Source organism: Sturnus vulgaris, chromosome 17 (genome assembly GCF_052056855.1).
Source record: "Sturnus vulgaris isolate bStuVul1 chromosome 17, bStuVul1.hap1, whole genome shotgun sequence".
Classification (NCBI taxonomy): domain Eukaryota; kingdom Metazoa; phylum Chordata; class Aves; order Passeriformes; family Sturnidae; genus Sturnus; species Sturnus vulgaris.
In genome coordinates, this window is record NC_142259.1 from 3,703,892 (window position 1) to 3,727,271 (window position 23,380).

A 23,380-nucleotide genomic window follows, 5' to 3' on the forward strand; every position below is an offset into this window, starting at 1 on the left:
GTCTCACAAAATTCACAAAACATTATTTTTCAGAGGAACTCAACATTGTTCAAAGATAAAATAAGAGTGAAATTGAGACAGGGCTGTATAAGAAGGTACCAATCAGGTTACAGGGCTATTTTTGAGTGGGTAGCATATAGCATAATAGAATATTGATATGTAAAATGATTAATAAAATAATAAACAGAAGAGTTAATTGGCAAGTTTCTCCCAGGCGTTTTGGAAGAGCTGAACTTTCAAAAAAAGTCTCACTGTAACTCTATCCAGCTTATGGTGTAAGTGAAGATCCCTTCATAATGGGAAGGACAGTGTATGAACTGGTTCAAAATACTAAATTTTAGTGTGTTAATAACAATAAAGAGCTGGATACTAGACTACAGGCATTTGGGCTTCCTTGACAACATGTTGGGGAAAAACACAGTTATGTAGAAACTTACAGGGAAAATAAAATTCCATAATTGAGTTGCCTGGATGGTGTGGACCATGGGTTTACTGGTGACTGGTGCTGGCCTGGGGTCCTGGTGATGGGAATGCTGTGTTTATTTATAGTTACTGATGCTTCCTTTTACTGGTTTTGACATTGATCTGAGTTGGTTCAAGTGATCAATGACCCTGTCAAATTCTATTCTTTTTCTCTGTAAATCACATTAAAGTCAGTACACTTGGTGGGCTTTAGAACATTTCTGAGTACTGTCAGTAGTTCTGAGTTTTCTGTTTTTCTGTGCAGATAAGAAACAGATGGAAAAATGAATACATCTGTAGTTTGTGCACGTACAAACCAATGAACCTTGTTGCCTTTTCGAGTTGGAGCAACTGTTCCTCTGAAAGCTACATTGCTTCTTAGTGTGTCATAATGGTAATTACTCATGTTTGTGATGTGATATGCCTGAAAAAACTACAGCTCACTAATCCTGCAGTCTATAGGACCTGGAAAGAGCCTTCCTGCTCCTCCTGCAAAACATCTCTTTTGTGGCAGAGGCACTATAACTTCCTCTGCTTTTTAACCTTTCATCTGTCAGCAAAAGGAAGATTTGGACAAGGAGGAGGAGCTGGAGCTCTTCATTCCCACCCCATCACCTGATACTCCAGGAGCAAAGCTGGGTTCATCTGCTTTTTCTCTGATGTCCAAGACTTTTCTTGGATTTTAGGCTATCCTTGTAAATTAGTCCATAAAAGAACCCTTCACCATACCTGCTTATTGTGAATCAATACTAAGAACCCAAACCAAATAAAGCCCAAACCAAACTGTGTGATGATTCAGCATTTAGAGCCTTACCTAACACACATTAAAACTACAGTTGGAAAAAAGGTCTATGGGATTTTAATGGAAGATGGTTTGAGGCTGGACGTTTTCCTTTTCCTTTTTTTTTTTTTTTCTTTTCCTTTCTCCTTTGGGTGAGTGTCTGCTTGTCCAGCCCTGCTGTTGGGCTGTGGAAAGGACCCAAGCACTTTAAAGGAAAAATTCAATTCTTAGTGAAACACTAAGGTTGTGTCTGCAACCAGCTGAACCTTTTCAGTTTTGTGGCTGCCTTAGCTTTTTCTCAGCAGCCCTTGAGTCTTTTCCCTATGGGATCCATTACTTTTGCCTTCTGTTTTAATTTTCCTTGAACTGACTTTTTTTGGCAAGGAGACTCACATTTGCTTCTAATGAAGCTTTGTCTCTCCCTTTTGCTGTTCAAGCAAATTTTTGTCTTCAAGTTTTATTTCTCTTGGTATGGCCTGACCAGTTTGTGAGGGTTATGCTCCTTTTTGGGTGGTAGTTCTTGCTGGTTCAACAAACTGAATGAACTGCCAGATAAATCTTAGTAGCTGTTAGACAATGTTGATAGGAGGGCAGCAGTTGGCTGTCCAGTTTAAAAGAATGTGAATATTTTTAAAATATTTTTCTGTATTCAATTTTTCCCCCCAGATTTTTAATAGTTGCTTTAAAAGATTCTGCCAATTCACAAAGCTGTGATCTTTGGGAAAAAACCAGTCACCTTAAGTACCATGCTGGAAATGACCAAATCTGGAAATCTGGAAATCTGGAAAGATGTGTAGGCAATCATGATTTCTGTACATTCAAACTTAAGAGCTCATGTCTGTAAAAGAAATATTGCTATTTGTGATAACCAATATCCATATTACACAATGGTTCTTCATGAGGATTAGTCCTCAGAGGAGGATTAGGTGGATTTAGATGTTTCAGGTGCTACTTCACCTTCAGCACAGTCAGCATGGAGAAATAGTGACTTGGAAATACAGCAGTTACAGGGTCATGAAATAGTTGTCCATGTCATTTTGGGAGAAAAATGAGCAACACATTCACCTCAGAGAGTTACTGCTTCTGGATGTGTATTTTGTTACTACACTTTTCAAACTGAGTCAAGAAAATAGTAATTAATTTAAAAAAATATGAATAATAAAAGATTTGTATCACTCATTAATAATGCATGGTGTTTAACTGGGCGAAAGACAGAACAGAAAGAGTTTAGAGAAAAAGTAATAGAAAAAATTGTGGCTCTTTTCTTTTACTTCTACCCACACACACAAAAAAGTCTACAATGCCAGGAAAATGACCAGTTTTACTAAATTGATTTAAGCAATGTCAGCTTGTAAACTACATCAGGTTGTGCAATGGCACTGGGTCTGCTTCAATGGAACCCTGCTGGCAGGCAGATTTCTTGTCTCTCCAGACATTCACTTTTCTCTATCAGCTGAGGACACGGATATTTCTCCAGCAAAATTTTCCTGGAGCTGACCTCAGCTGGTGGTGTATACATGGAAGAAGAATTTCAGTTTCTCCTGTGGCCAGTAGCCAGACCCCACTTCGTGCCAAGTCAGGCTGTACTGCTGTGAAATAATGGCAATATCTGAGAGTTTTACCACACAGACACAGAACTGAGGATCATTTTTCATTCACTGTTGGGTGATTCAGTGTTTAACCCCTTTATCAGTCTTTGTCCTAGTTTGGGATCAGCAGACTGAAGCCCTCCAGTGTCCAGTCCTGCTGGTTTTACTCACTCTGAGTTGTGCTGGTTTGACATTTAGCTCTGGCTCCTCAGCCCTGGGCAAGGAGGCAAATGACTGCCAGGGGTGCCCTGCTGTGACCAGCAAAGGGGGCACCACCCAGAGTGTCCCCTCTCTCCTCCCCTGCCCTGTGCCTGCAGCTGCTCTGCCATTCAGTCAGCACAGCACCAAAGGCAGCAGAAATCCTGCTTGATTTGGGGCTCATCTGAATGTGTGCAGAGATGGACACCTAAAAACTCCTGCACCCCAGAGTGCACAAGCCTTCTGTCCAAGCACAAGGTTTTCAACGTGGTTGTCTCTTCTCAACATATTTGAAGGTACACATTTATCAAGTGTCAGTCCCTTACTATCATGGAGCAGCCAAGTCATAAAGATTCCTTGAAGTTTTCAAGTTCTTTTCTAAAACTGTTTTGTCTGTTTTTAACCTTTTTTGTGGTAAAAAATAGGTTTGAGAAATGTTCTTGCTCTTCTGACAAAACCTTCCACCTATCCCTCCCAACAACAGTGTGTTCATAACTGTTTTAGTCACTGTCACTTGTGTCAGCACTTTTATATCAGCTGAAATCCCATTTTCCTCTCATTCCCCATGATATGACAGGGAACAGCCCCTTTGTCTCACTCCTGTTGGTCTCCAGTAGTTACAACAAACATTCAAGTCTGTTTTCTGCCTAATTTAGATCAGTAAACCTGAGGTGTTGCTGGACTACTGAACAAAAGTGGGCTGCCAGCATGTCCTGGTTTTTTTGGCTGTGTTCTGTGGAATTTCCAAGGGATAGTCCTGGGCTCAGATGTCCTGCCTGGCAGTTGTGGAGTGGCTGCTCTGTCTATTGTACTGTGCTACTTGGTGCTACCTAGATTTAGGCACCTATTTAACATGTTCTAAAGCAGAAATATAGGTGTCCTCTGAAGACTTTCACTGGGGAAATCTGGATACCCTTCAGGGACACAAGCTCTCGTAGATTAATTTAAAAATAGCAGCAAAAATGATAACAAAATATTCACACTATGTAAAATATAAATATTCAATTTACCTTTTTTTTTCCTTTAGAGGCTGAGGAAGAAACTTAACTGGATTACATCTGCAAAGTAAAAGCAACAAAAAACCCTTAGAAAAAGATAAAAGGAGAAAAGTAATAATTTTTCATTTGTGCTGATGGGGTTGTGTTTTTTTGGTTGGGTTTTTTTTTTTTTTTAACTGTTTGCAAATCTTCAGTGTAATGGTTTGAAACCCAGTCGTGTCATTTCTTTACGCCCACACACAGAGCTGCAGTAGTGCAGACACTGTAGCAGGCAAACCACATTCCCAGCATCGGCCATTAAAACTCTTCCTACACCAGCGTGGGCTGCCTGCACCCCCTGCTCTCTCTGCACACACCCCACCACCCACCCTTCACTGTTCAAATGCTTAAAAAAAAAGGAGAAGAGAAAGACACTGAAAAAAGAAAACAGGATGCTTCTTTTGTTTCAACGCTATGCCAGGGACCTGAACCTCTCCACCTGCCTGTGAATTGGCCACCTAAAGGTTAGCAAGTGTTTTGTTGTCATTTTCTATGGACAGAGAGAGAATTCAATTCTAGATGGCAAGACAGAAATTGTAAAGTTACAATTTTTTTTTTAAATTGTGATGGTTCTTTCACTTAGCAACGAGAAAGATTTTTTTCATAAAACACAAAGCATTTCAGTTCTGGCCCCACTTCAGCTTTTCAGAGGGCTTTAATCGGCGTTTTTTCATCATTTAGTCCAGCCTTCTAAACTTTAAAAGATGGATTAGGGTTATTATTTTTCTGTTAGAGCAACCTGTTGATTGCAGTCTGCTGGCTGGAGGTTGTTAACTCTTTCCTAACACGGGAAATGCACAGGAGCAAATTTGATGAAAGGATAAAAGAATCAAAATCCTTTGAGGTTTTTAAGCACTAAAAATCCTACTTTTTCCTCATTGTTAAGCCACCAAGCGTGTTACAAAACCAATAGGATATGTTAAATGTGTTTCATTTTAGAAATAGTGATGTAAATCTAAACTAGAGACATAAAATAAACTATGAAAGCATTTCTTATGGCTAGAGCTGAGAAAAGTAGCAGTGTAAGAAGTAGAAAGGGAAATATTCTTGACACAAATTGCATGAAGAGGTAAAAAAGCCCAATACAGTGTTTACTTACACATTAAAATGTATTTTAGGTGACAATGTTTTTACTGATTTTAGCCTTTGAAATGTTTTTATTTATGGATATTCAAGAAAAGGAACATAGGAAAATATAGAAAACTGTATAATAATGATAAAATAAGTTGCTGCTCTTCTGGAACAAAAGGAAGGTAAAGCAGATCCCATTCTTCCTAAAAGATTTTAATGCTGTATTCTAGTACAGTATTTACAGAAATAATAGTTTAAAAAAGCCCAACCTAACCATCTTTGCTGATATTACACAATTGTAGAAGTAAGCATCAAAAATATTTGTCCTTGGGATATGGTACAAGAATTTCAAAGTTCCCCCCGCGGGTTTTCCAGTGGCTTTGTACTTTAATAACACTCTCAGAAGGGCAAAACTTCAGAACAATGACTTGTACCAAGCAGCAAGATTTCCCAAAGTCAGAATTTGGGATGTTACCGTGGAAAGACTCTAAAGGTTTCAAAAGATTATGGAATTAAACACTTTCAGCCTGATTCTGCAGGGGACTGAGGCTCCCAACTTTGTTCAGGAGGTACCGGCAGTGTGCAGGCTGCAGGTGGAACTGGCAGAGCTGTGACATCAGACACATCCCTTAAGAACAAGGGGAAAGGTGAACTCAATAGTTCTGATATGAGACATTTCAAGATAGAAAGTCAAACCGAGAAAAGAGCAAAGGCAGAAATAGTTTTTAAGTAAAACAATATTAACAGCCATTTCTAGGCTAACCAGGAAATGTGTCAGTTCCATTTGGCTTGTTTGAATTGAGAATTAAAAACCTCTAGACCTGGGGTACACTCACAAATATTTTGCTTCCATCATAGAAGGAGTGTTTAAAGTACCTGCACAAAGTTTATTTCAGACCCTATGGTTCACTATGACTTTATGATGCTAAGTTTGAAGTCGAAGTTTTGTGTGATAATCCCACTGTCTGTATCTTCCTCTGACAGTAAGATACTGTGTGCTGCTCTCAGCATCACTGCCCTCACAGCAAAAATTAATAATTAGCAATCCTGGAAGATACTTTCTTTTCATTTAACTTTGCAAAGTTCTTTAAAATGTGTAGTTGCAGGATCTTTGGAATCGATTTCCTCACGAGCACAGGAAGAATGTTTATTGCTGCTTTCACTTGCTCACAAAACTCTGACAAAACTCTGTAGCTATCTTTGAAGGATGCAGAGTTTTTAACACCTGGGGTGGGACCTTTTCCACTTGGGACCCAGAAATGTGTACCAAGGGTGTGTGGGTTTAACTCCTCAAATGCTGATGGGGACATGAATTGAGGGAGGGGTGTAGCCCCAGAACTCCCTCCTGTGCAGCCCCTGACAGCGGGCTCAGCTTTGAGCACAGTTTAAATCAATGCTTTGCTGCCTATTGAGACAGCTGAAGTTAGCTGAGTTTCTCTGAGCAGGACAATATTTTGAACTTAAATGAATATAAATAATCTTGAGGAAGCAACACACACAAGTAGATCTTTAGAAAGAGAAAAAACCCACTTAATTTCAAACAGAACTTATGCAGTGTAATACTGGTGCTCTGTATTTTGTTACTTCTAACCATTGCAGCAGCACATGAATGGGAAGAATCACAGGATGCTGTGAAAGACCCTGATTCCAGAGTCACTTATTCAAGATTTAGAGATTTTAGATCAAGCTTCAAAAGGTTCTGCTAAGCCCTGAAACCTCTGAGATAGTGACAAATATCCAGATAGCCACTTGCTTTTATTGTAACTTGCTTTAATTAATTATTGCCTCCTTAAGCCTCTCAGGGTAAGCAGTTTGCAGTTTTAGCATTTGGAATTGGTACTGTGATCTAAATAACGATTTTTTAACATGCTTATACACGTTTTCAATTTTTACTTGGTCCAGCAATTATTAATACCATTTAAATTGTGTCCCCTTTAAGTAAATTCACCTTAACTTAATAATAGTCAGTCTCAAAGTGGAATAAAATATAATGGGCTCCAGAATTGTGATCAAACTGAAGACAAACTAATTTTGACTGGTTATGTAAAATGCCCATAATCATCTGTTTGTATGATTTGATTCATGCCACTGTTCTATTATAAGATGTGCATCTTTTTTCCCCATTGGTTTGTTGACTGTAGCATGCAGTAATCTTCCAGAAGATCTCACTTAGAGGTGAGAACACATTCCTTTAGGAAAGTATCTCCCAGCAGAGCTGAAACTACTTGCTGCATGTAATTCTCTCCATCTGGACAGACTGAGTCTGTAGAGCAGAAGCATGAGTCACTCTAAAGCAGTTCAGAATGTCAAGTATTTTCTAGATTCACAGATTTTAAGAGTCTGCAGTGCCATTACCAATTACTGGGAGCATTTCAGGGTATGAGAGAAACCAGGAGGATTTTAAGCAGTAATCCTGGGCCCTGTTAAGAGCTTTTCTGCCCCCTGAATAACTACATGACAGGCAAGAAAGATGGGAAGAACAAGACAGAAATATTTCTCCATCACCAGAATTAGAGGCCTGCTAAATCAGGGCTCCAGAAATAAATAGAAAGCAATCCAAACAACAGGCAAAACTCTCCAGGATCAATAAAGCTGTTTGGAGTGAAAATCCACCAAGGCCTCTGGCACTAGTCTATCACCAGAATTATTAAAAGAAAGATATCCACTGAAGTGGATATTGGGCAATTATAACATTACAGTTTCACCAACACCCAACCAGGGACAGGCTGCAGTGTCTGAACTGGGCAGCTGCTCATCACAGGGAAAATAAAAGCTGTATCTTCCAAAACATGTTGTTCCTAAGGAAATTATACAGGCCAGAGATGCCAATTTTGTGACATTATTGGGAATGCATATTCCAGTTTGGGATTCACTCAGTCTACCAGCAGAGGAGGTTGCAGCAATTCCAGTCCCAATTTTAAACAAGTGTTTGCATAAAGAAGGGTGGTCCCCTCCAGGACCCCTCAGTGCTGTTCACTGCATTACCTGAGCACTCTTTAGGAACTTGAACCACAAATAAAATATAATTTTTGAAAATTACCTTTTCACTGCACTTGACTGTGCCATATCCTGTTCTCCCTGCAGCTTTTCACAAGTTTATGGAGGTTTGTTCAGCATGACCTAAATGCTTTTACCATTCCTGAGTGCGTGTGAGTGTGCCCGAGTGTGTGTGAGTGTGCCCGAGTGTGTCTGAGTGTGTCTGTGTGTGTCCGAGTGTGCCTGGATGTGTCCGAGTGTGTCTGGGTGTGCCCGGGTGTGTCTGAGTGTAACTGGGTGTGTCTGGGTGTGCCCCAGTGTGTCTGGGTGTGTCTGGGTGTGCCCCACTGTGTCTGGGTGTGTCTGGGTGTGCCCGGGTGTGTGTGAGTGTGTCTGAGTGTGCACGAGTGAGCATTTTCCCACCTGATTACTGCTCTCTCCTGTCCCACAGGCACTGTTAGAAGCTGGTGGTCAGCATCCATGCTGGATAAATTTCACATTTCATATGTAGCAAGTGTCTTCTCTCCACCATTGTTTTCTTTCCCAACATATCTTAAGAGAGCCCTTTACTGCAAAACGATAAGAAAATTAGCTTTAGGAATATAAATTTAAAAACCCTACCATTGTATTTCAGGATAATACAATTGAAAGCACAGTACAAATGCCCCACATTTTGAAGATTCTGTTTAGAGCTCCCTAATTAAATAGTGATAAAACATATGGAGAGATTGAAATGCCACTTCATTTTCTTCTGTGTCAACTCTTCCTGTTTTCTGAACGTTGTTAATGTGACACCAATGTTAAAAAAAAAAAAAAAAAAGAAAGAAAGAAAGAAAACCCCAACTTCCTACTTCTAATCTGTTTCAAGCATTTGTCCTCGTTTCTCTCTGCTTGCATCAAGTATTGACAGAAATGAGACTTTTTTGCTGAAATGCCTGGATCAATCAAAGGTACGTGAACTAAAATTATTTCCAGACTAAAGCCTTAATTGTTTTCAGACTTCCACTTCTGCTCTCTGGCATTTAAGTTAGGGGGTCACTAAAAGCTTTTAGAAAAGGTAAAGACTCCAGGTATAATTGAGTATATTGTGTATGTTCAGAATGTTGAAAACCTGCTTCTGCAGGGTTACAAAAATGAAGGAACTCTGTCACGTCTCCAGGTCATACCTGCAGACCAGGGTGGGGCAATGAGCAATTGAGCTCCGAGTCTGCTTAGAGACTGATGCTCTGCTCAGTGCCGTGTCAAAAAAATGATATGAAAGTGCAGAAAAGAAGTATTTATGTCTAGTTATTGATTTGGTTGATAATGATGGGCAGTTGAACAGAGCATTGCATGTGCCATGCAGAAGACAAAAATATTTTGATTGTGTAGTCCAAAATTATTATAACAGTGCTGACAAAATGATACAAGTTTTATAAAATGTGTTTGGAATTCAGGAAAAAGTCTATAAAAATGGAACTTACTGGATTTAAAATGAGTTTTTAACAACTTTCTGTATTAAAATACCTTATACTTATAAAATGATTAAGAAAATTTCTGCTTCAATGATTTTATATCTGAAGCTGCTCCAATTTTCAGTGTTCCACAGACCTGCCTATGGCGTGTACCTGAAATTAGAATTTCAAACCAGGAAAAAAAGAATTGTATTTAACAGAGTTTTAGTTTTGATAGCTTAAGAAATCAATTTAGAAAATTTTGAGCTGGCCAAATCCTTCATTTAGTTTTGTTTATTGGAAAATTTTCCTTATTTAATTAGGCTCGAGTTCTTATGCTGGTAGTTCAATGCCACAAGTAACAAGCAGCTGAGAACATGGGGTGGATGCTCAAAAACAGAGCCCAGGGCATAACCAACAGGAAGTTCCACGTTAGGCAAGGACTACCCCGAATCAGCCTTGGGGCAGGATTAGTTTGAGATAAGCTCTTTTTGTAAACGTACGAGGAAATACAGTGGCCTTTTTTGGAATATAAATAACAGATGTGAAAAATCTGATGGTATTTGTCCCAGTAGAAGATAAGTCACAGCAGTTTTACTCAGGAAGAAAATACTTTTTCTTGCTGTGAAAAGCATCGAACTACCACACCTGGTAGAGATGTGTTATTACATTCTTAAAAGTACATTAAGTGTCACTATTAGCTTACTTGTCGAGCTTTATTTAAAACTTTCCTTTAAATTTTCTGTCACCACTTAGGTATTTTCTTTGTAGAGCATTACAGAACACCGAAATGAGTCTCAGACTTAGGCTGTGTTGTGGGTCCCAGAAACTTAACAGCATTAAGTGAAATTACAGAGCCTCTGGTGTTCAGGAACCACAGAATTCTTATGAAAAACATCTGTCTGTGGTGGCCTTGAAGGACCCATCAGCTCTGCAAGGCCAAGAGGAAACCAGAGAGAGAAATAGTTTGTGCCACTGGAGCAGGCTGGTGGGGGAAATATAAAATATGTGGAAGTGCATTTCCACACTTCCCTCTGGGGGAAGGAGGGGAGCAAAGACAGAGTGACTTGTTCTGTCTGATGTGGTACTTGTTAGATGTTCTAGCTACTGGGTATTCAGGCTTCACTTTTCTTCTTGGAGTCTGTTCTCTGCAGCCTATTTTTTCCCCTAAACTAATTTTAAAAAATATTTTTGAAAAACTACTTCATGCTTAGTCTCATGTCTTATCCCTTATTGTATGCTGTGTTTAAATTTAAAAGTGACCATAAAACTTAGGAACCATCTTCAATGGACTTGAAATGTTGATAATATCCCTTTTATTCTGTAGACAAATATAGATAATAACTTAATTTCTTTAACAAGCCATATGCTTTTAAAATTCTTTCATCATTATAGTCACTACCTATGATAAAAAGCCATTTAAGTGATTATTTCACATAGAAATGTCAGAAGTGCATAAGAAAAGTCCATGCTTGGTAACTGAGCTTAATTTATAACATTCATGAGGAAGAAAAAAAGGCAAAATCTAACATTCTGCTGTGCACAGATCAGTTCATTTTACATGTTGTGTTCTTGGATGGAACCAGTAAAAATTTCAAACCACATTTTGAAGCAATTATTTTACTGTTTCCCAGTGATGATAACCTATTAAAATGATCCGAGGAAGTTACAGAAACACCACTAGAGATTAAGCAGTAGAGCAACAAATTGCAGATTTCAAATTGAGACACTGATTATGTTATTCCAAATGGGTTTTTAATGGCTGTTTGCACAAGAACAACCCATTATTCATAGCAGCCAGTGCATCCAGTGAGCACAGCTGAGCAAGAATCAAATAAACATTCACAGATCACCTGATTTTCACCCAAACTGTAATTACAGGGGGTTATGCTCATGCCCCTAACTCTTCCAAAGAAAATTTTCAACTTGCTTATTTTGATAGTTTCCTAATTTGTTTCTAAGAAAGAAAAAAAGACAATGCAAATTTTTGCTGAAATAAGAAGCAGTCTGGACCAGCACCAACCCTGCATATATTAGGATAGATTTCAAAAGAATAGGTTCACTTTTTTCGAAAACTGTGTCTAGAAGATGTTTTTATCTGGCATTGAAAGCATCTAGAAACAAGTACACCATACTATCTCCATTAATTATATCAAATTAATTTGGCCTAAACAAAAGCCAGCTTTAATTTCTCACACTATGTTCCTATGATGTCATCTTTTCTACTTTACACACATTTATGCAAATCTGATTTGTAAAACAGGACACGAGTTTCATTTTGTTCACATATTTTCATTTTACACCACTTGTTGCAATGTGTTGGGCCTCAGCTCCCTTAAATTGGGTAAGCACAGATAATATGCAGGCATGTTTAATGTCCTGTGTTTGGAAGCGGTTGCCCAAAGAAACTGTGCAGTTTTTATCCCCAGAGGTTTTGAAAACCACACTGGTACCACCCTGACAACCTCTGACATCCGACCTCGGTGCTGGCTCTGCTGTGAGCAGGTGTTTGGACTAGAGATGTTCTGAGGTCCCCTTTAACCTCAGCTCTTCTGTGTTTTTGTATTAAAAATTATTAATATGAATGAAATTTTAAAACATGGTATAAATGCCTAATGGAAATATGGTTCCAGAAAATTAAAACGGTATTATTTCTGGTGTGCTTAGAGCCTCCATTTGCAAATCCGAAACTCAGATTTGTTTCCAGTGCTTTGGGCACTCAGTGTAGGTTGCAAGAGTGGTTCTGAGTGCAGCGTTCAGTGTTCTTTACACTGTACTGAGCTGTAACTCCTCGAGGAGAAATGAAAGGTGAATCCGTTTAATTGGGAAAGGAAGTAATGGTTGTCTGTGTGATGCCTGCGTGTAGGATGTGTGATATGTCACTTGCTGTTGCAGCAGTGTGTGTGTTATTTGCAGACTGGTGTCTGTTGTGTGTCCATGCAGGTCCATGAGCTCATGGAGGCCCAGAGCCCGCCCGGCGCCGCGGCCGCTGCAGCAGATCCCGGCCCGGGCCCTTCCCCGCAGCCGGCCCGGGCACAGGCCCTGCCGCAGCCCCTGTACCTCAAAGCCCTGACCATCCCACTGCTCCAGCCCGTCCAGCCCGGCTGCTTCCAGCCCCACGGGCCCCTGCTGACCGCCAGGAGCTGTGTCCACCTCGATGGCAGCAGCATTCCCCTCATCCTCAACCCGCTCGTTCCTGCGGAAGGCGCGGAGCAGCCTCAGCCGCTTTTCCAGAAACAGCTTGGGCAAAGTCTAACCTTGAGCATAGTCAGCACTTTACCGGTTTTATCATCGCCAAGTTCTTGTGTAAATGCGTCTATTGGAAGCCCTGGAAAATCAAAAAAATCTGGGAAATACATCTGCAAACACTGTGGACGAGATTGTTTGAAGCCAAGTGTCCTTGAGAAACACATTCGCTCCCACACGGGAGAGAGGCCCTTTCCGTGCACCACTTGTGGCATTGCATTTAAAACTCAGAGTAACTTGTATAAACACAGGAGAACTCAAACACACGTCAACAACATCAGGCTGCCCTCAGACTCTGACATTGGTGGGGGAACAGAGCAAAATGAGAGATCAGCAGAGAGCACCACCTCTTCCCAAGGCAGCAAAGTCTTGAGTAGCACCAGTGAAGGCCGGGGGATACACATCAAACGAGCCAGTTCAGAGAGCAGTGCTGCAACAGACACTAAGAAACCTCATGAGCTCTCACTGCCAGTGACAAGCTCTTCGTCAGCTGCTTCAGAAAATCAAGAAACAATAAATCAATCGTTGATTTCAAAGGCTATTCAGGGGGATCCTGAAAGAGAACGTCGAAGTTTATCATCTCCAGGAGCTTTGCTGAATGGTCCGTGTCTGAGAAAGAAGATGCAGGAGCAAAGAACCCCGACTGCCAATAAGCACATTCAGCTGCAAAGGCAGCAGGCAACCTCTTCAGAGAAGCAGTGGGATTACAAAGCCTTGGACTGCAAGCTGAAGAAGTGTGAGAGCACTGACTCGGGGTATCTGTCTCGCTCCGACAGCACAGAGCAGCAGATGACATCATCCAGCCCCTTGCACAGTCTGTACGAGCACAGCACAGAACTGGAAAATGAAACTGCCTTCAGCAGCTCAAGGTGTGCCTCCGGAAGCACTGCAAAGCCAGAGGCAGCTGACAAAGCTACAGCCTCGATGCTAGAGAAAAAGAGGCTGGAAGAACACATTTCAAAGCTTATTTCTCACAACAAAAGTGTGGTGGATGACACCCAGTTAGACAATGTCCGGCCCAGAAAAACTGTCCTTTCTAAACAGGGAAGCATTGACCTGCCAATGCCTTACACGTACAAAGACTCTTTCCATTTTGACATCAGAACTTGTGATGTAAATAGGAAAAAGACTCTTTCTCTTTGTTCAGCAAAATCTACCTTTGCACCCCTGGAGAAATGCAAGCCAATGTTTTTCCATTCAGTTCCCACCCAGTTCTCCACAACAATTGACACTGTGCCTGTTACTCGGAGCAACTCCTTGCCTGTTGTGGAGGGAGCGAGGCTGGTACATGACAAACCAGGTTGCTCAAAACCACTTTCTCTTACTAAGCAGTCTGCAAACACAGGCACTGCTGGTTTGCTGCCTAGCAACGATCTCGCTGCAAATTCAGTGGATTTCCCTAACAGCCATCCCCGAGCTCTAGTCAGACAAGCAGCAGTGGATGATTTGCCCCTAAGCAATGTGACAGATCATCCTTCTCTGTCAGAGGAGCTGAAAGGGACTAAAAAGCTTGGGGCCGGAGAAGTAATCAGTGCTAAAAATAAGAAACACAATCAAAGGAAGTTGAAGATGTTCTCTCAAGAAAAATGGCAAATGTATGGAGACGAAACATTTAAGAAAATCTACCAAAAAATGAAAAGCAGTCAAAATGCCAAGAAAATTAAACAAAGAGAGAATAAGATTACAGATATCACAAGCTTGGCTCCTAATTCAAGAGAATCAGCCAGCAGCACTGAAATAACTGAGGAAAGAGACGGCAGGAGCTCTGCAAGTGACAGCCCTTCCTCCCTTGTGGCAGCAACTTCAACCACTGGTAAATCAGGAACCTCTGCTGATGGTAATCGTGTTCTGCAGAATGTGTCCTCTGAGGAAACTGCAGAGAGAGTGTCCAACCTAATGGAGACATCACAGTCTATAGCTGCTGGAGCTGTAACCAGCCAAACTTCCCTAGAGCTCAGTGGCAGTGTCAGGGAGAAATGCACAGCTGGCAGCAGCACACTGCTGGCTCCAAGCAGTGGTGAGCTCAGGCTTCAAAATCCTGAGTGTCAGCTGAGCAGCCACGGGAGGAATGATGACTGCTTGCCAGTACAGAGTAGCAACAGGGAGAAACCAAGCCCTGGGAAAGAATCCAGTGCATTTGAATTAGATTGTAAAAGCACTTCACACAATTATGGGAACCATCACGGGACTAAGGAAAGTGGCCAGCATGGCCTGACGCCCCTGTGGGTCCAATGCAACAACAGAGAAACTGCAGGGAAATCCCAGACTTTGCCATCAGAAAGGAAAAAGCTGAAATTCGAAGTGGAGAAGACACAAAATGTGATTTCAGTGTCCTGCCCTAGTCCCAGTAGTGAAACCACTGCAGTAAGTGAAGCAGAGAGAGGCCATTGCTCTGGCACTCGGTGCCTTCCCACAGCTCCAGTGAAATTCTCCAGTAAAACAGAGGGGCAAAAATCAAACACTGGAATTAATGAAGCCACTGGAGGTATGGAGAATGTGGAATATACGAAAACAATCAAACTTCCCACACAAACTCTTAATTACAGTGACATTAACCTTCTTTCACATCCTGCAGGTATGTCAAAAGCTTCACTGGGATTTTTAGAGTCTGAATTAAGGGGAAGCGATTCCAACTCTTTTGCCTTGCACACTGCAACAGATGGAGATGACAAAACACATCTTGTAAAAACAGGAGCAAAAGTGCCACTTCCCAGTGACAATGCTGTGGATGTGTCTTCTAAAAGCCATCATCTGCAATCTGATCATTTAAGTCCAGTCCCACAACAAAATTCCTTCTTTCCAAAATATATCCTTAAATTGCCACAGGACAAGAGAGCTTCAGATCTGTCACCTTCACTTCGATCTGAACAGGAGATGACACTCGGCACTCCTGTGACAGACACCTTAACCACCCCACCCTGCTCTTCCAGTGGCACATCCCTCCAATCTCATTCCAGTGATGTGGTTTGGTCCCCTTTAAAATCTGAAGTGGGACAAAAAGCTGGCAAAGGAGAAATTCAATGGAATCTCCACACAAACTGGAAAACTCCAGGATTCTGTTCACCAGTCAACTCAGAAACCACAAATATCTTAACCAGAGCAGAGAACACCTTTTGTAACCAAAACTTGAAGCATCAGGATATTGCAAGAGAGGATTGGAAAAACAAACAGAACAAAAATAAATTAAATTATCAAAGGCAAACAGAAGAGAAAGGGATGAGTAAAAGTACTTGCTCTACACAGACTCCGAAGAAGAAAATCTGCTTTACTTCTGTGTATACAAGTGGCTTTTTCATATCTACTGACATCAAAGATGAGAGGAAGGCTTTACATCACCTGTGCTCAGGAAGTGACTCTTTGATAAAGACATCCATTTCCAGCAAGGGTGCAGAGCCAACAATCCTGGGATGGGACAGTGCAGGAAGTCCATGCATCCTTAAGGACAGCCCACCACCACTGCAGGATCTGCAGCATTCCCAGAGCTCAAGAGACAACCCCACTTATTTTTGCCATTCTTTTGGCACTTTCTACTGCCACAGTCTCAGCACTCACTGTAAAGGATTCCCAGTGCTGCCCCACAATAACAGGACCAGCTACTCTGGCAGCTCTGCAGTACCAGGCTCCAAGAGCAGCTTCCCATCCCTCAGTGCTGAGCCCCGGCTGACCTGGTGCTGTCTGAGCAGGAGCCTGCCCCTGTCCTGGGAGCAGAGTGGCAGTGCAGCCTCTGCCCACCCCTCTGTGCACTCCTGGGACAGGGAACCCAGCAGGGAATGCCCTCTGTCGAAATACGACATCTCCATTTTCAAAATGAGAAACATTAGCAAGACTGTGGCATATGGCTTAACAAACACGAGCTTAAAAACGTTGGTTTCATCCTTCTCTAAAGGACACCAGATGCAGGAGGTAATATTAACAATCCTGTTTGCTTTCTCAAGGGGCTGTTATTGGCTGACAGCCCACCTCCACCCTCCTATTAGAAAAATGAAATAATTATCAGAAGCTTATTTATGGATATTTACAGGCATTTGCTGATACAGAATTTACAATTTATGTTTTTATAAAATAAGTCTTGTATTCATTTGATGTATCAGAAGGATACATTTCTGTGTAAATATTTAAGTTTCTTTAATGTGACCATTTCAGAATGTTGATAGTGAGAAGAGTGAATTTCTATTTCTTGATTTTATATTTTTCTCTAATAGCATCTGTATTTCATTGTTTCTATTCTAAATGAGTATTTGACTTAGAGCAGGACCTAAATACAGAGTTGTGCTACTTAACTCCTATGCTGTTCAGTGCTATTTTAAAAGTGCACAGATTCCAACTTCTCAGTCAATGTAATTCAGTTTTCATATATTTGTTTTTCCCAATATTCTCAACAGTTAAGCTCAGCAGTTCCTGGTGGCTCTTCTAGAAATATTTCAGAGCAAAAGAAGAAAACAGTAGTTTGCAAAAAGGAAAAACTCTCAACAAATAAACTCAAGAGGAGCCACAAACAGAAAAGGATTAAAGTAACTCCTAAATGGTAAGGAGTATAGCTTTCAGGTTCACTAGATATAATTTTGTTGTAATGTGTGGTGTAAAAACTCCACAGAAAATAAAAAGTCATGCCCAAAATTCAATCTTGTCAAAACTGGGGGAAAAAATCTCTCAGAAAGAACTGTTCTTATACCACAGCAAGGCCACAAAGGTAAACTATAAAAATATCAATATGTTGTTTACTATTAGGAACAGACTTTTCTAAGCAAACCAGACATATCTCACAGAAAGATGATGCCTGGTCAGCTGACTCTCTCTATGATTTGGAAATTACTCTTACCTGTCAAAATTGCCAGCATTTATTTCTGTTTGAAGGGAACCAAAATGCTTCTGTTTTCAATCCTGTCACAGCTCAGAGCAGTGCGTGGCCCTTTGTCCTCGGAAGATCCATATCCTGAACTGGTATTCACCAGAGAAGGCACAAGAATAAGTATCAGGTTTAACACAAACTAACAGAACCATCTGTAGTTCAAAGGATCATTTGGTTTAAATAAAAAAGCAGGAAGAATTTGAGCATCAAACTATCAAGGGCACATTGTCTCAATCAGCACAGCTCCCCCTTTTCAATGGGAATTCATATCAGTGGAACATTTAGCCTCTAATCTTTCAGGAGTGTGGGACAGCAGGATGTCTGATGAATTGCTTCAGTAAGGAACACATATTGTGTGCATACATCCCTCCTTATTTCATGACCAAAATCAGACAGAGTGGCTCCCTGAAGGACAAATCAGTGTCAGTAACTTAATCACCGTGTCTAGTTCAGCAAACAGCACTGCAATTTTGAAGGGTCATAAGAACAGAAATAGAAGCCTCAGGTCTATGTCACCCAGCTGAGTGACATTCTTCTAGGAATTTTTTCTGGTTTGATTTTCAGGTGGTTTTTAGTTGTTGAGGTTTTTTTTTCCCCCTGCTGGTCTCAGAATTTATTTATATCAAATTTATTTGTATTAAATAAGTGCAAGGATTTAATTAAGTACAGTGTCCTGAAAGCTCAGGTCGTGCCTATTAGTAGGTAACTGGTCCAACTGGTAATCACCAAATGTAACTTAATTTTATAATACACCAAACACCTGAAAAAGTGCATCCTTTCAGATTTACATCTTGCTCTGTGGATAGTGACATTCTATTGATTTAGGGGTGAGACTTTCGTGTCACTCATTCAGAGTTACTAAAAGATGGAGTCAGAGTAGAAAATAAAGCCGAATTGGATTACTCAGTGTGGGTTTTCCTTGTTGTCCCTTAGTGATGATGAACAGATAGCACTCAAGAAGTGAAAAGGAAAAAACCCAACAACCACACAGCCTCAGGTGATTCCTGTGTGGTTCAAGTCCTTGTGAAGTATATTGTTTTGAAATTCCAGATAGAAGAAAAAGTGTCTGTTATTCCTTAATCCTTTTAGAAAACCAAGGATTTAGTGAATCCTACAGAGACAAAAAGATAATAGAAGAATTGTGGGTCTCTTCCCTAAAATCCAGATTTTTTTTGCATTGATATTAAACAAGCATCTCCTTCCCAGTAATAAATTGCTGTTAGACTTTAATGCACCTGATGTTATTCTCCTCTTACATCTCCCATATTTGTTTATCCCCTCAATGCCTCTGGCACTGCAGGTACAGAGGAAGGCACATCCATGGATTTGCTCAGCTGAAAATGAACCGGCTGAGCAAGAGGCCCTGTTTTCCCAACAGAGCTCTGGATGCTTTGAGAAAGGGCTGCTCATCCCAACCTCCCAGATTTCACAAGCATAAGAAGTGCCATCCTCCTCAATCCAAGATGCAAGGTAAGTATTTGGAATATTTGTGTGAAAATTGATGTTATTTCAGTGATGTGATGAGAAATGTAGCAAGTTCGAGCATATGGGGCCATAAAAATTGAAATAAAAGTTTATCCAACCTCTTTTCAATAGAAAATTATCTACACCAGCAAAAAGGCACATCATATTCCACTTCAGACAAACAACTGTGCAGAAGGAAAAAAGAAGCAAAGAATAACTCAGGAATATCTTCCCATACTGAAAACCTAAACCATGTTAAACAAAAAGACAAAATGGATAAAAAAGTAGGTATTGTACTTTAATTCTTTCATTATTTTTTATTAACAGAAAAAAGAATTGTTAATTAAAACCTGAATTATATTCAGCTGTTTTAAAGTCGAAGCTGAAATTAGTTTGTACCACAGCTTTTGGTTAAAATGTTTAAAAATGTATTAAAGGTATTTTGGGGGTTAAAATATAATGAAAACCCAATAATGTTAGAATTAGCTAAAACAACAATTAAACGTGCATCAATTGGATGAAATTGCTCTGGACTGAAAACTTTACATGTAAATTTTTTCGCCTCCTAATTCCTACAGGACATTTCTGGGCAAATCAGGGAACACCCAAGAACAGACGCCTCTGTCCAGAACATTACAGCTCCTCTGGGAATAGCTGTGACAGCTCATTCCTTTTCCTCCACAGCTGTCACATCCCTGCAGGAATTCAGCAGGGACGTGGCCATTTGCTGCTGGGTGTCACAGCCGCTGGTGCTCCAGCCATCCCTGCCTGGGGAATCCCAGCCACGCCTTTGGAACGATCCCATGGCAGCTTCCTTTGGGTCTTGTCCTGAATTTACAAACACAGGCACAGGTGACCAACCTGACAGCACAAACCCAGAGGCTGCTGCTCCTCTCTCCTTACATCCAGGAGCAAGTCAAGGAAACACATTGAGGGTAGAGTCAGAGAGCCAAATATTTGGAATATCAGAGCCGGTGATCCAGGCCTCTGGAAGGGACAAAGCTCCAAGTGAAGAAAACACAAATTCACCTCCCATAGAAAGCTCAGCTCCCAGCTCCCAGCCAGGATGTTCACGTTTGTTTGGAGCACAAGCAGAGTCTGTTCCTGAGACAGTCAGGAACTGTCTCCTGAGGGCTCAGTTACCCAGCAGAGAAGACTCACAGAGGGCAAACTTATCTCAGCATCTCCTGGAGCTGCACGGAAGCGCAGACAAGAGCAGGTCCCACCTGCAGCCCAATCCCTATGGAAAGCCACATGGAACAGCTCTTTCTACCTTTAAAAAATCCCCAAGATCTCTCAGATCCCCTGAGTTCAAGAGTTACTCTGCAACACCCGCCAAGACATACAAAAAGAGAGGTTTAGAGATGATGAGGAAACAAACGCGGGTGGAATATGATGACACGAGCAGTGATGATGAGGACAGGCTGGTTATAGAAATATAGCAACAGGCTGCTGCCAGGCTTGTGTGCCAGCCTGTTACAGCAGGAAATGCCAGGGATCTTTGATCCATAGCTCTGAAACACCTTACCATCAGCAAAGCCATTCCTCTGTGCCAGAGGCAACACCCTCTTTGGAAGAGCCCTTTCTTTCAAGGACTCAACCTTTTTTTAAACATGCTTATTTGAGGCTGGCATTGCACATTTAAATGCAAGAGGCAGCCCTGTGTTCCTGACAGGTTTCCAGCATTGTTAACGCTCCTGCCAGTCTCAGAATTCCCACAAGTGCTGGCTGCCCGTGGGTGTGTTACTCCAAGCCTGCAGTGGATTGGGTTACTTCAACAATACAACCACAGCAGCTTCCTCAGTTCCTCAGCTCAGATTTCCTGGAAGGGTAGGGATGTGTTCCCTTCTCTGTATTCCTGTTTCTTGTAGTCACTGCATCTGTACTGGGAGTGACACACTAAGCATTAAGGGGGAGATCCGTTCCCTAACTATCTGTGATATTGGAAGAGTCTGGAAAAATGCTGGTCTTTTTCCATGTTGCACAAATGTCAATGCTTCTGTGTGAGAAATGACACAAGCATGCTTTGCTTTGTGTTTTGTGCCTTTTATGACAAGACCTACTCAAATATTCTTGATTTCTAGGTGGAGAATATGGGTGTTAGCTATTGGTATTTCCTTGTGGTAAAATTTCTGACAAGGATTTTCTCATTATATTTGTCATATTGTGCTCCAACTGATGTCATCTGGAATGTTTCATTTTTATTGTAATTTTAACTGCAATGATGCCGTTTTATGGAGGGTAAAGAACCTATATGGCATAGCTTGTTTTCTTTTTTTAACAAGTTTTGTGCTACAAACCCTAAAATTTACTGGTTTCTATGTGAATAAATAATTAGATATTTCAATTTGACCAAGTGTGTTCACTTGCTTGATTAAACTGATGAACACTAAAAATATTCCGCTTCTACATTATAGTCAAACTCTGTACTTAAACTTCTACTGTTCTTGTATTCTGATTCACACATAGGGATTAATGGTTTAACCTACATGGGATATTTGGAGCTGCTTTTTAGTCATACTCAGGTAAAAAGATTAAATAGATCATACAAAGAAATCTAGTACAAATTATCTGGGAAAAAAAAAAAAAGGTCTATCTGTAGAAAATGCCCAAACAGTTCAGAGGTAAACCACATGCCAAGTCCTGTGCAATTCCTGTGTATTTGGATGTCCTACAAATGTGACAAGGCTTGAGGTCGTCAATAATGATACAATATTGAACCATTCAACGTTCTGGAGCTTTTTTTTTCTGTTGGAATCACTCAAAGCTACAGCTGGATTCTGAATTTGTAGGAAAAGCAGAGAAGAAGAAACACAAAGCTTATAGAGATCCCAAGATCAGTGTTTCCAGCAATGCTGTTGGCCATGCACTTTTGGAAAGCACAGTACAAAAATCATTGCACCTCCACAGCAACAGTTTTCACCCCTTGCTTGTGCAAGAACTAATTATTATAATACATGACATGTAAGGAATATTCTACATAAAGTTTTTCTGCATAATGTTGGTGGCTAAATGATGTATTTTAAAATGGAATTTCTAGATGAGTAATTTAGAAATATTTTAATGACAGACTCAGAAGTGCTGTGCAAAGAAACTTTTATCCTGCTTAGATTTTACAGCATGAAGTACGGAAATTTGTCATTCTGCAGCTGTAGCTGGAAGAAAAACGGAACAAGATGAAGGTAGCTGGGAAAGTAAATTTTAAACTCCATTTCCTGACAGAAGTAATCCTTGACACTTTAGTTCCCTACCCTGTGTAAGAATTTGACCTAACATTAGCTCTTTAAAAGTGCCAATAGATGCGTGGTGGATCACTGCAGGATCACTGCAGAAGGCAGTGACTGCAGCACAAATCCTTTCAGCCATAACAGCCCTTGGAGGAGCCAGGTCAGTCGGGTCTGAGTCAGGTCTGAGTCAGGTCCACCAGTGTGTGAGGACTGGGAGAAATGCTCTTGGTCTAAGTTAGGGAACTTAGGGAGTTTGCACATCCAAATCCAGCTGGCTGCATGGAAAACTGTATTCCAGCTTTCCAGAACACACTGTACTCACAAAAAAAGATTAAACAGCAAACTCTTCTGTACCTTTTACGCAGTGCAAGCATCAGCCACTGATGTGTTTAATTCACTCCCAGGCAGCTGAACATAAAAACCACAGGAGGGCACCAGGCACAGAGGGAAAAATGTTTCCTTCTCCTCCAGAGCCAGCAGCAGTTCTGATGGATCATCTCTTTGCTATGAGCAGAGCTGAAGTTCCTTTGCACATGAATGCACCTCATCAGTTTTATCCTCCTTCCAGTGAAGGAAGCAAATAATAAGGAATGCTGATTACTAATAAGGTCTGTATTCAATACCTACATCTACCCAAGCAGATGCAAATTAGTGGATGTTTCAGATTTTGCCTCTTTAACTGGGAACACATTTTTTTCTTATTGTTCCAGACTTTTCTAGTAGATCTTATTAAATATTGATACTTCACCTGGCAAACCTGATCTGCCTGGCAAACCCCAATTCTTACACAAAGGTGGGTGAGAGGCATGTAAACCAACCAGAGCAAGCCTGACATCCCCAGCAAATACAAAGATATACCTCCAATAAAAGTTCTGGCTTGGAGCTACTGGAATTGGCTCTGTAGGGGAAACTTCCAGCAGCTTTTCAAAGAAGACACACCTGCAGTCCCCCACTACCAAAACCTTGCCACACAAACCCAATATTGCATCATGTTATTTAGGGCTGGAACAGCCCTACTTTTATCCATAAAATTTTGCCAGCATCTTC

At 40.9% G+C, this 23,380-nt stretch overlaps 1 protein-coding gene and 1 long non-coding RNA gene across 2 annotated transcripts in view; one reads left to right on the forward strand and one right to left on the reverse strand.

Moving 5' to 3' along the window:
- Nucleotides 1-23,380, reverse strand: part of LOC148221792 (uncharacterized) — a 41,959-nt gene that overhangs the window by 4,911 nt on the left and 13,668 nt on the right. Inside the window, exons 2-4 of the long non-coding RNA XR_015807404.1 lie at nucleotides 17,613-17,731; nucleotides 8,538-8,683; nucleotides 4,041-4,088 (exon numbers count right to left, since the gene is read on the reverse strand). This is a non-coding gene — a long non-coding RNA (uncharacterized LOC148221792). The remainder of the gene's footprint in view (nucleotides 1-4,040; nucleotides 4,089-8,537; nucleotides 8,684-17,612; nucleotides 17,732-23,380) is intronic.
- ZNF831 (zinc finger protein 831) lies at nucleotides 4,400-21,458 on the forward strand. The gene is made up of 6 exons (XM_014873775.2): nucleotides 4,400-4,531; nucleotides 12,491-16,696; nucleotides 17,176-17,318; nucleotides 18,943-19,112; nucleotides 19,239-19,390; nucleotides 19,685-21,458. The coding sequence occupies exons 2-6, from the start codon at nucleotides 12,503-12,505 to the stop codon at nucleotides 20,546-20,548; spliced, it is 5,523 nt and encodes a 1,840-aa protein (XP_014729261.2). The 5' UTR covers nucleotides 4,400-4,531; nucleotides 12,491-12,502; the 3' UTR covers nucleotides 20,549-21,458.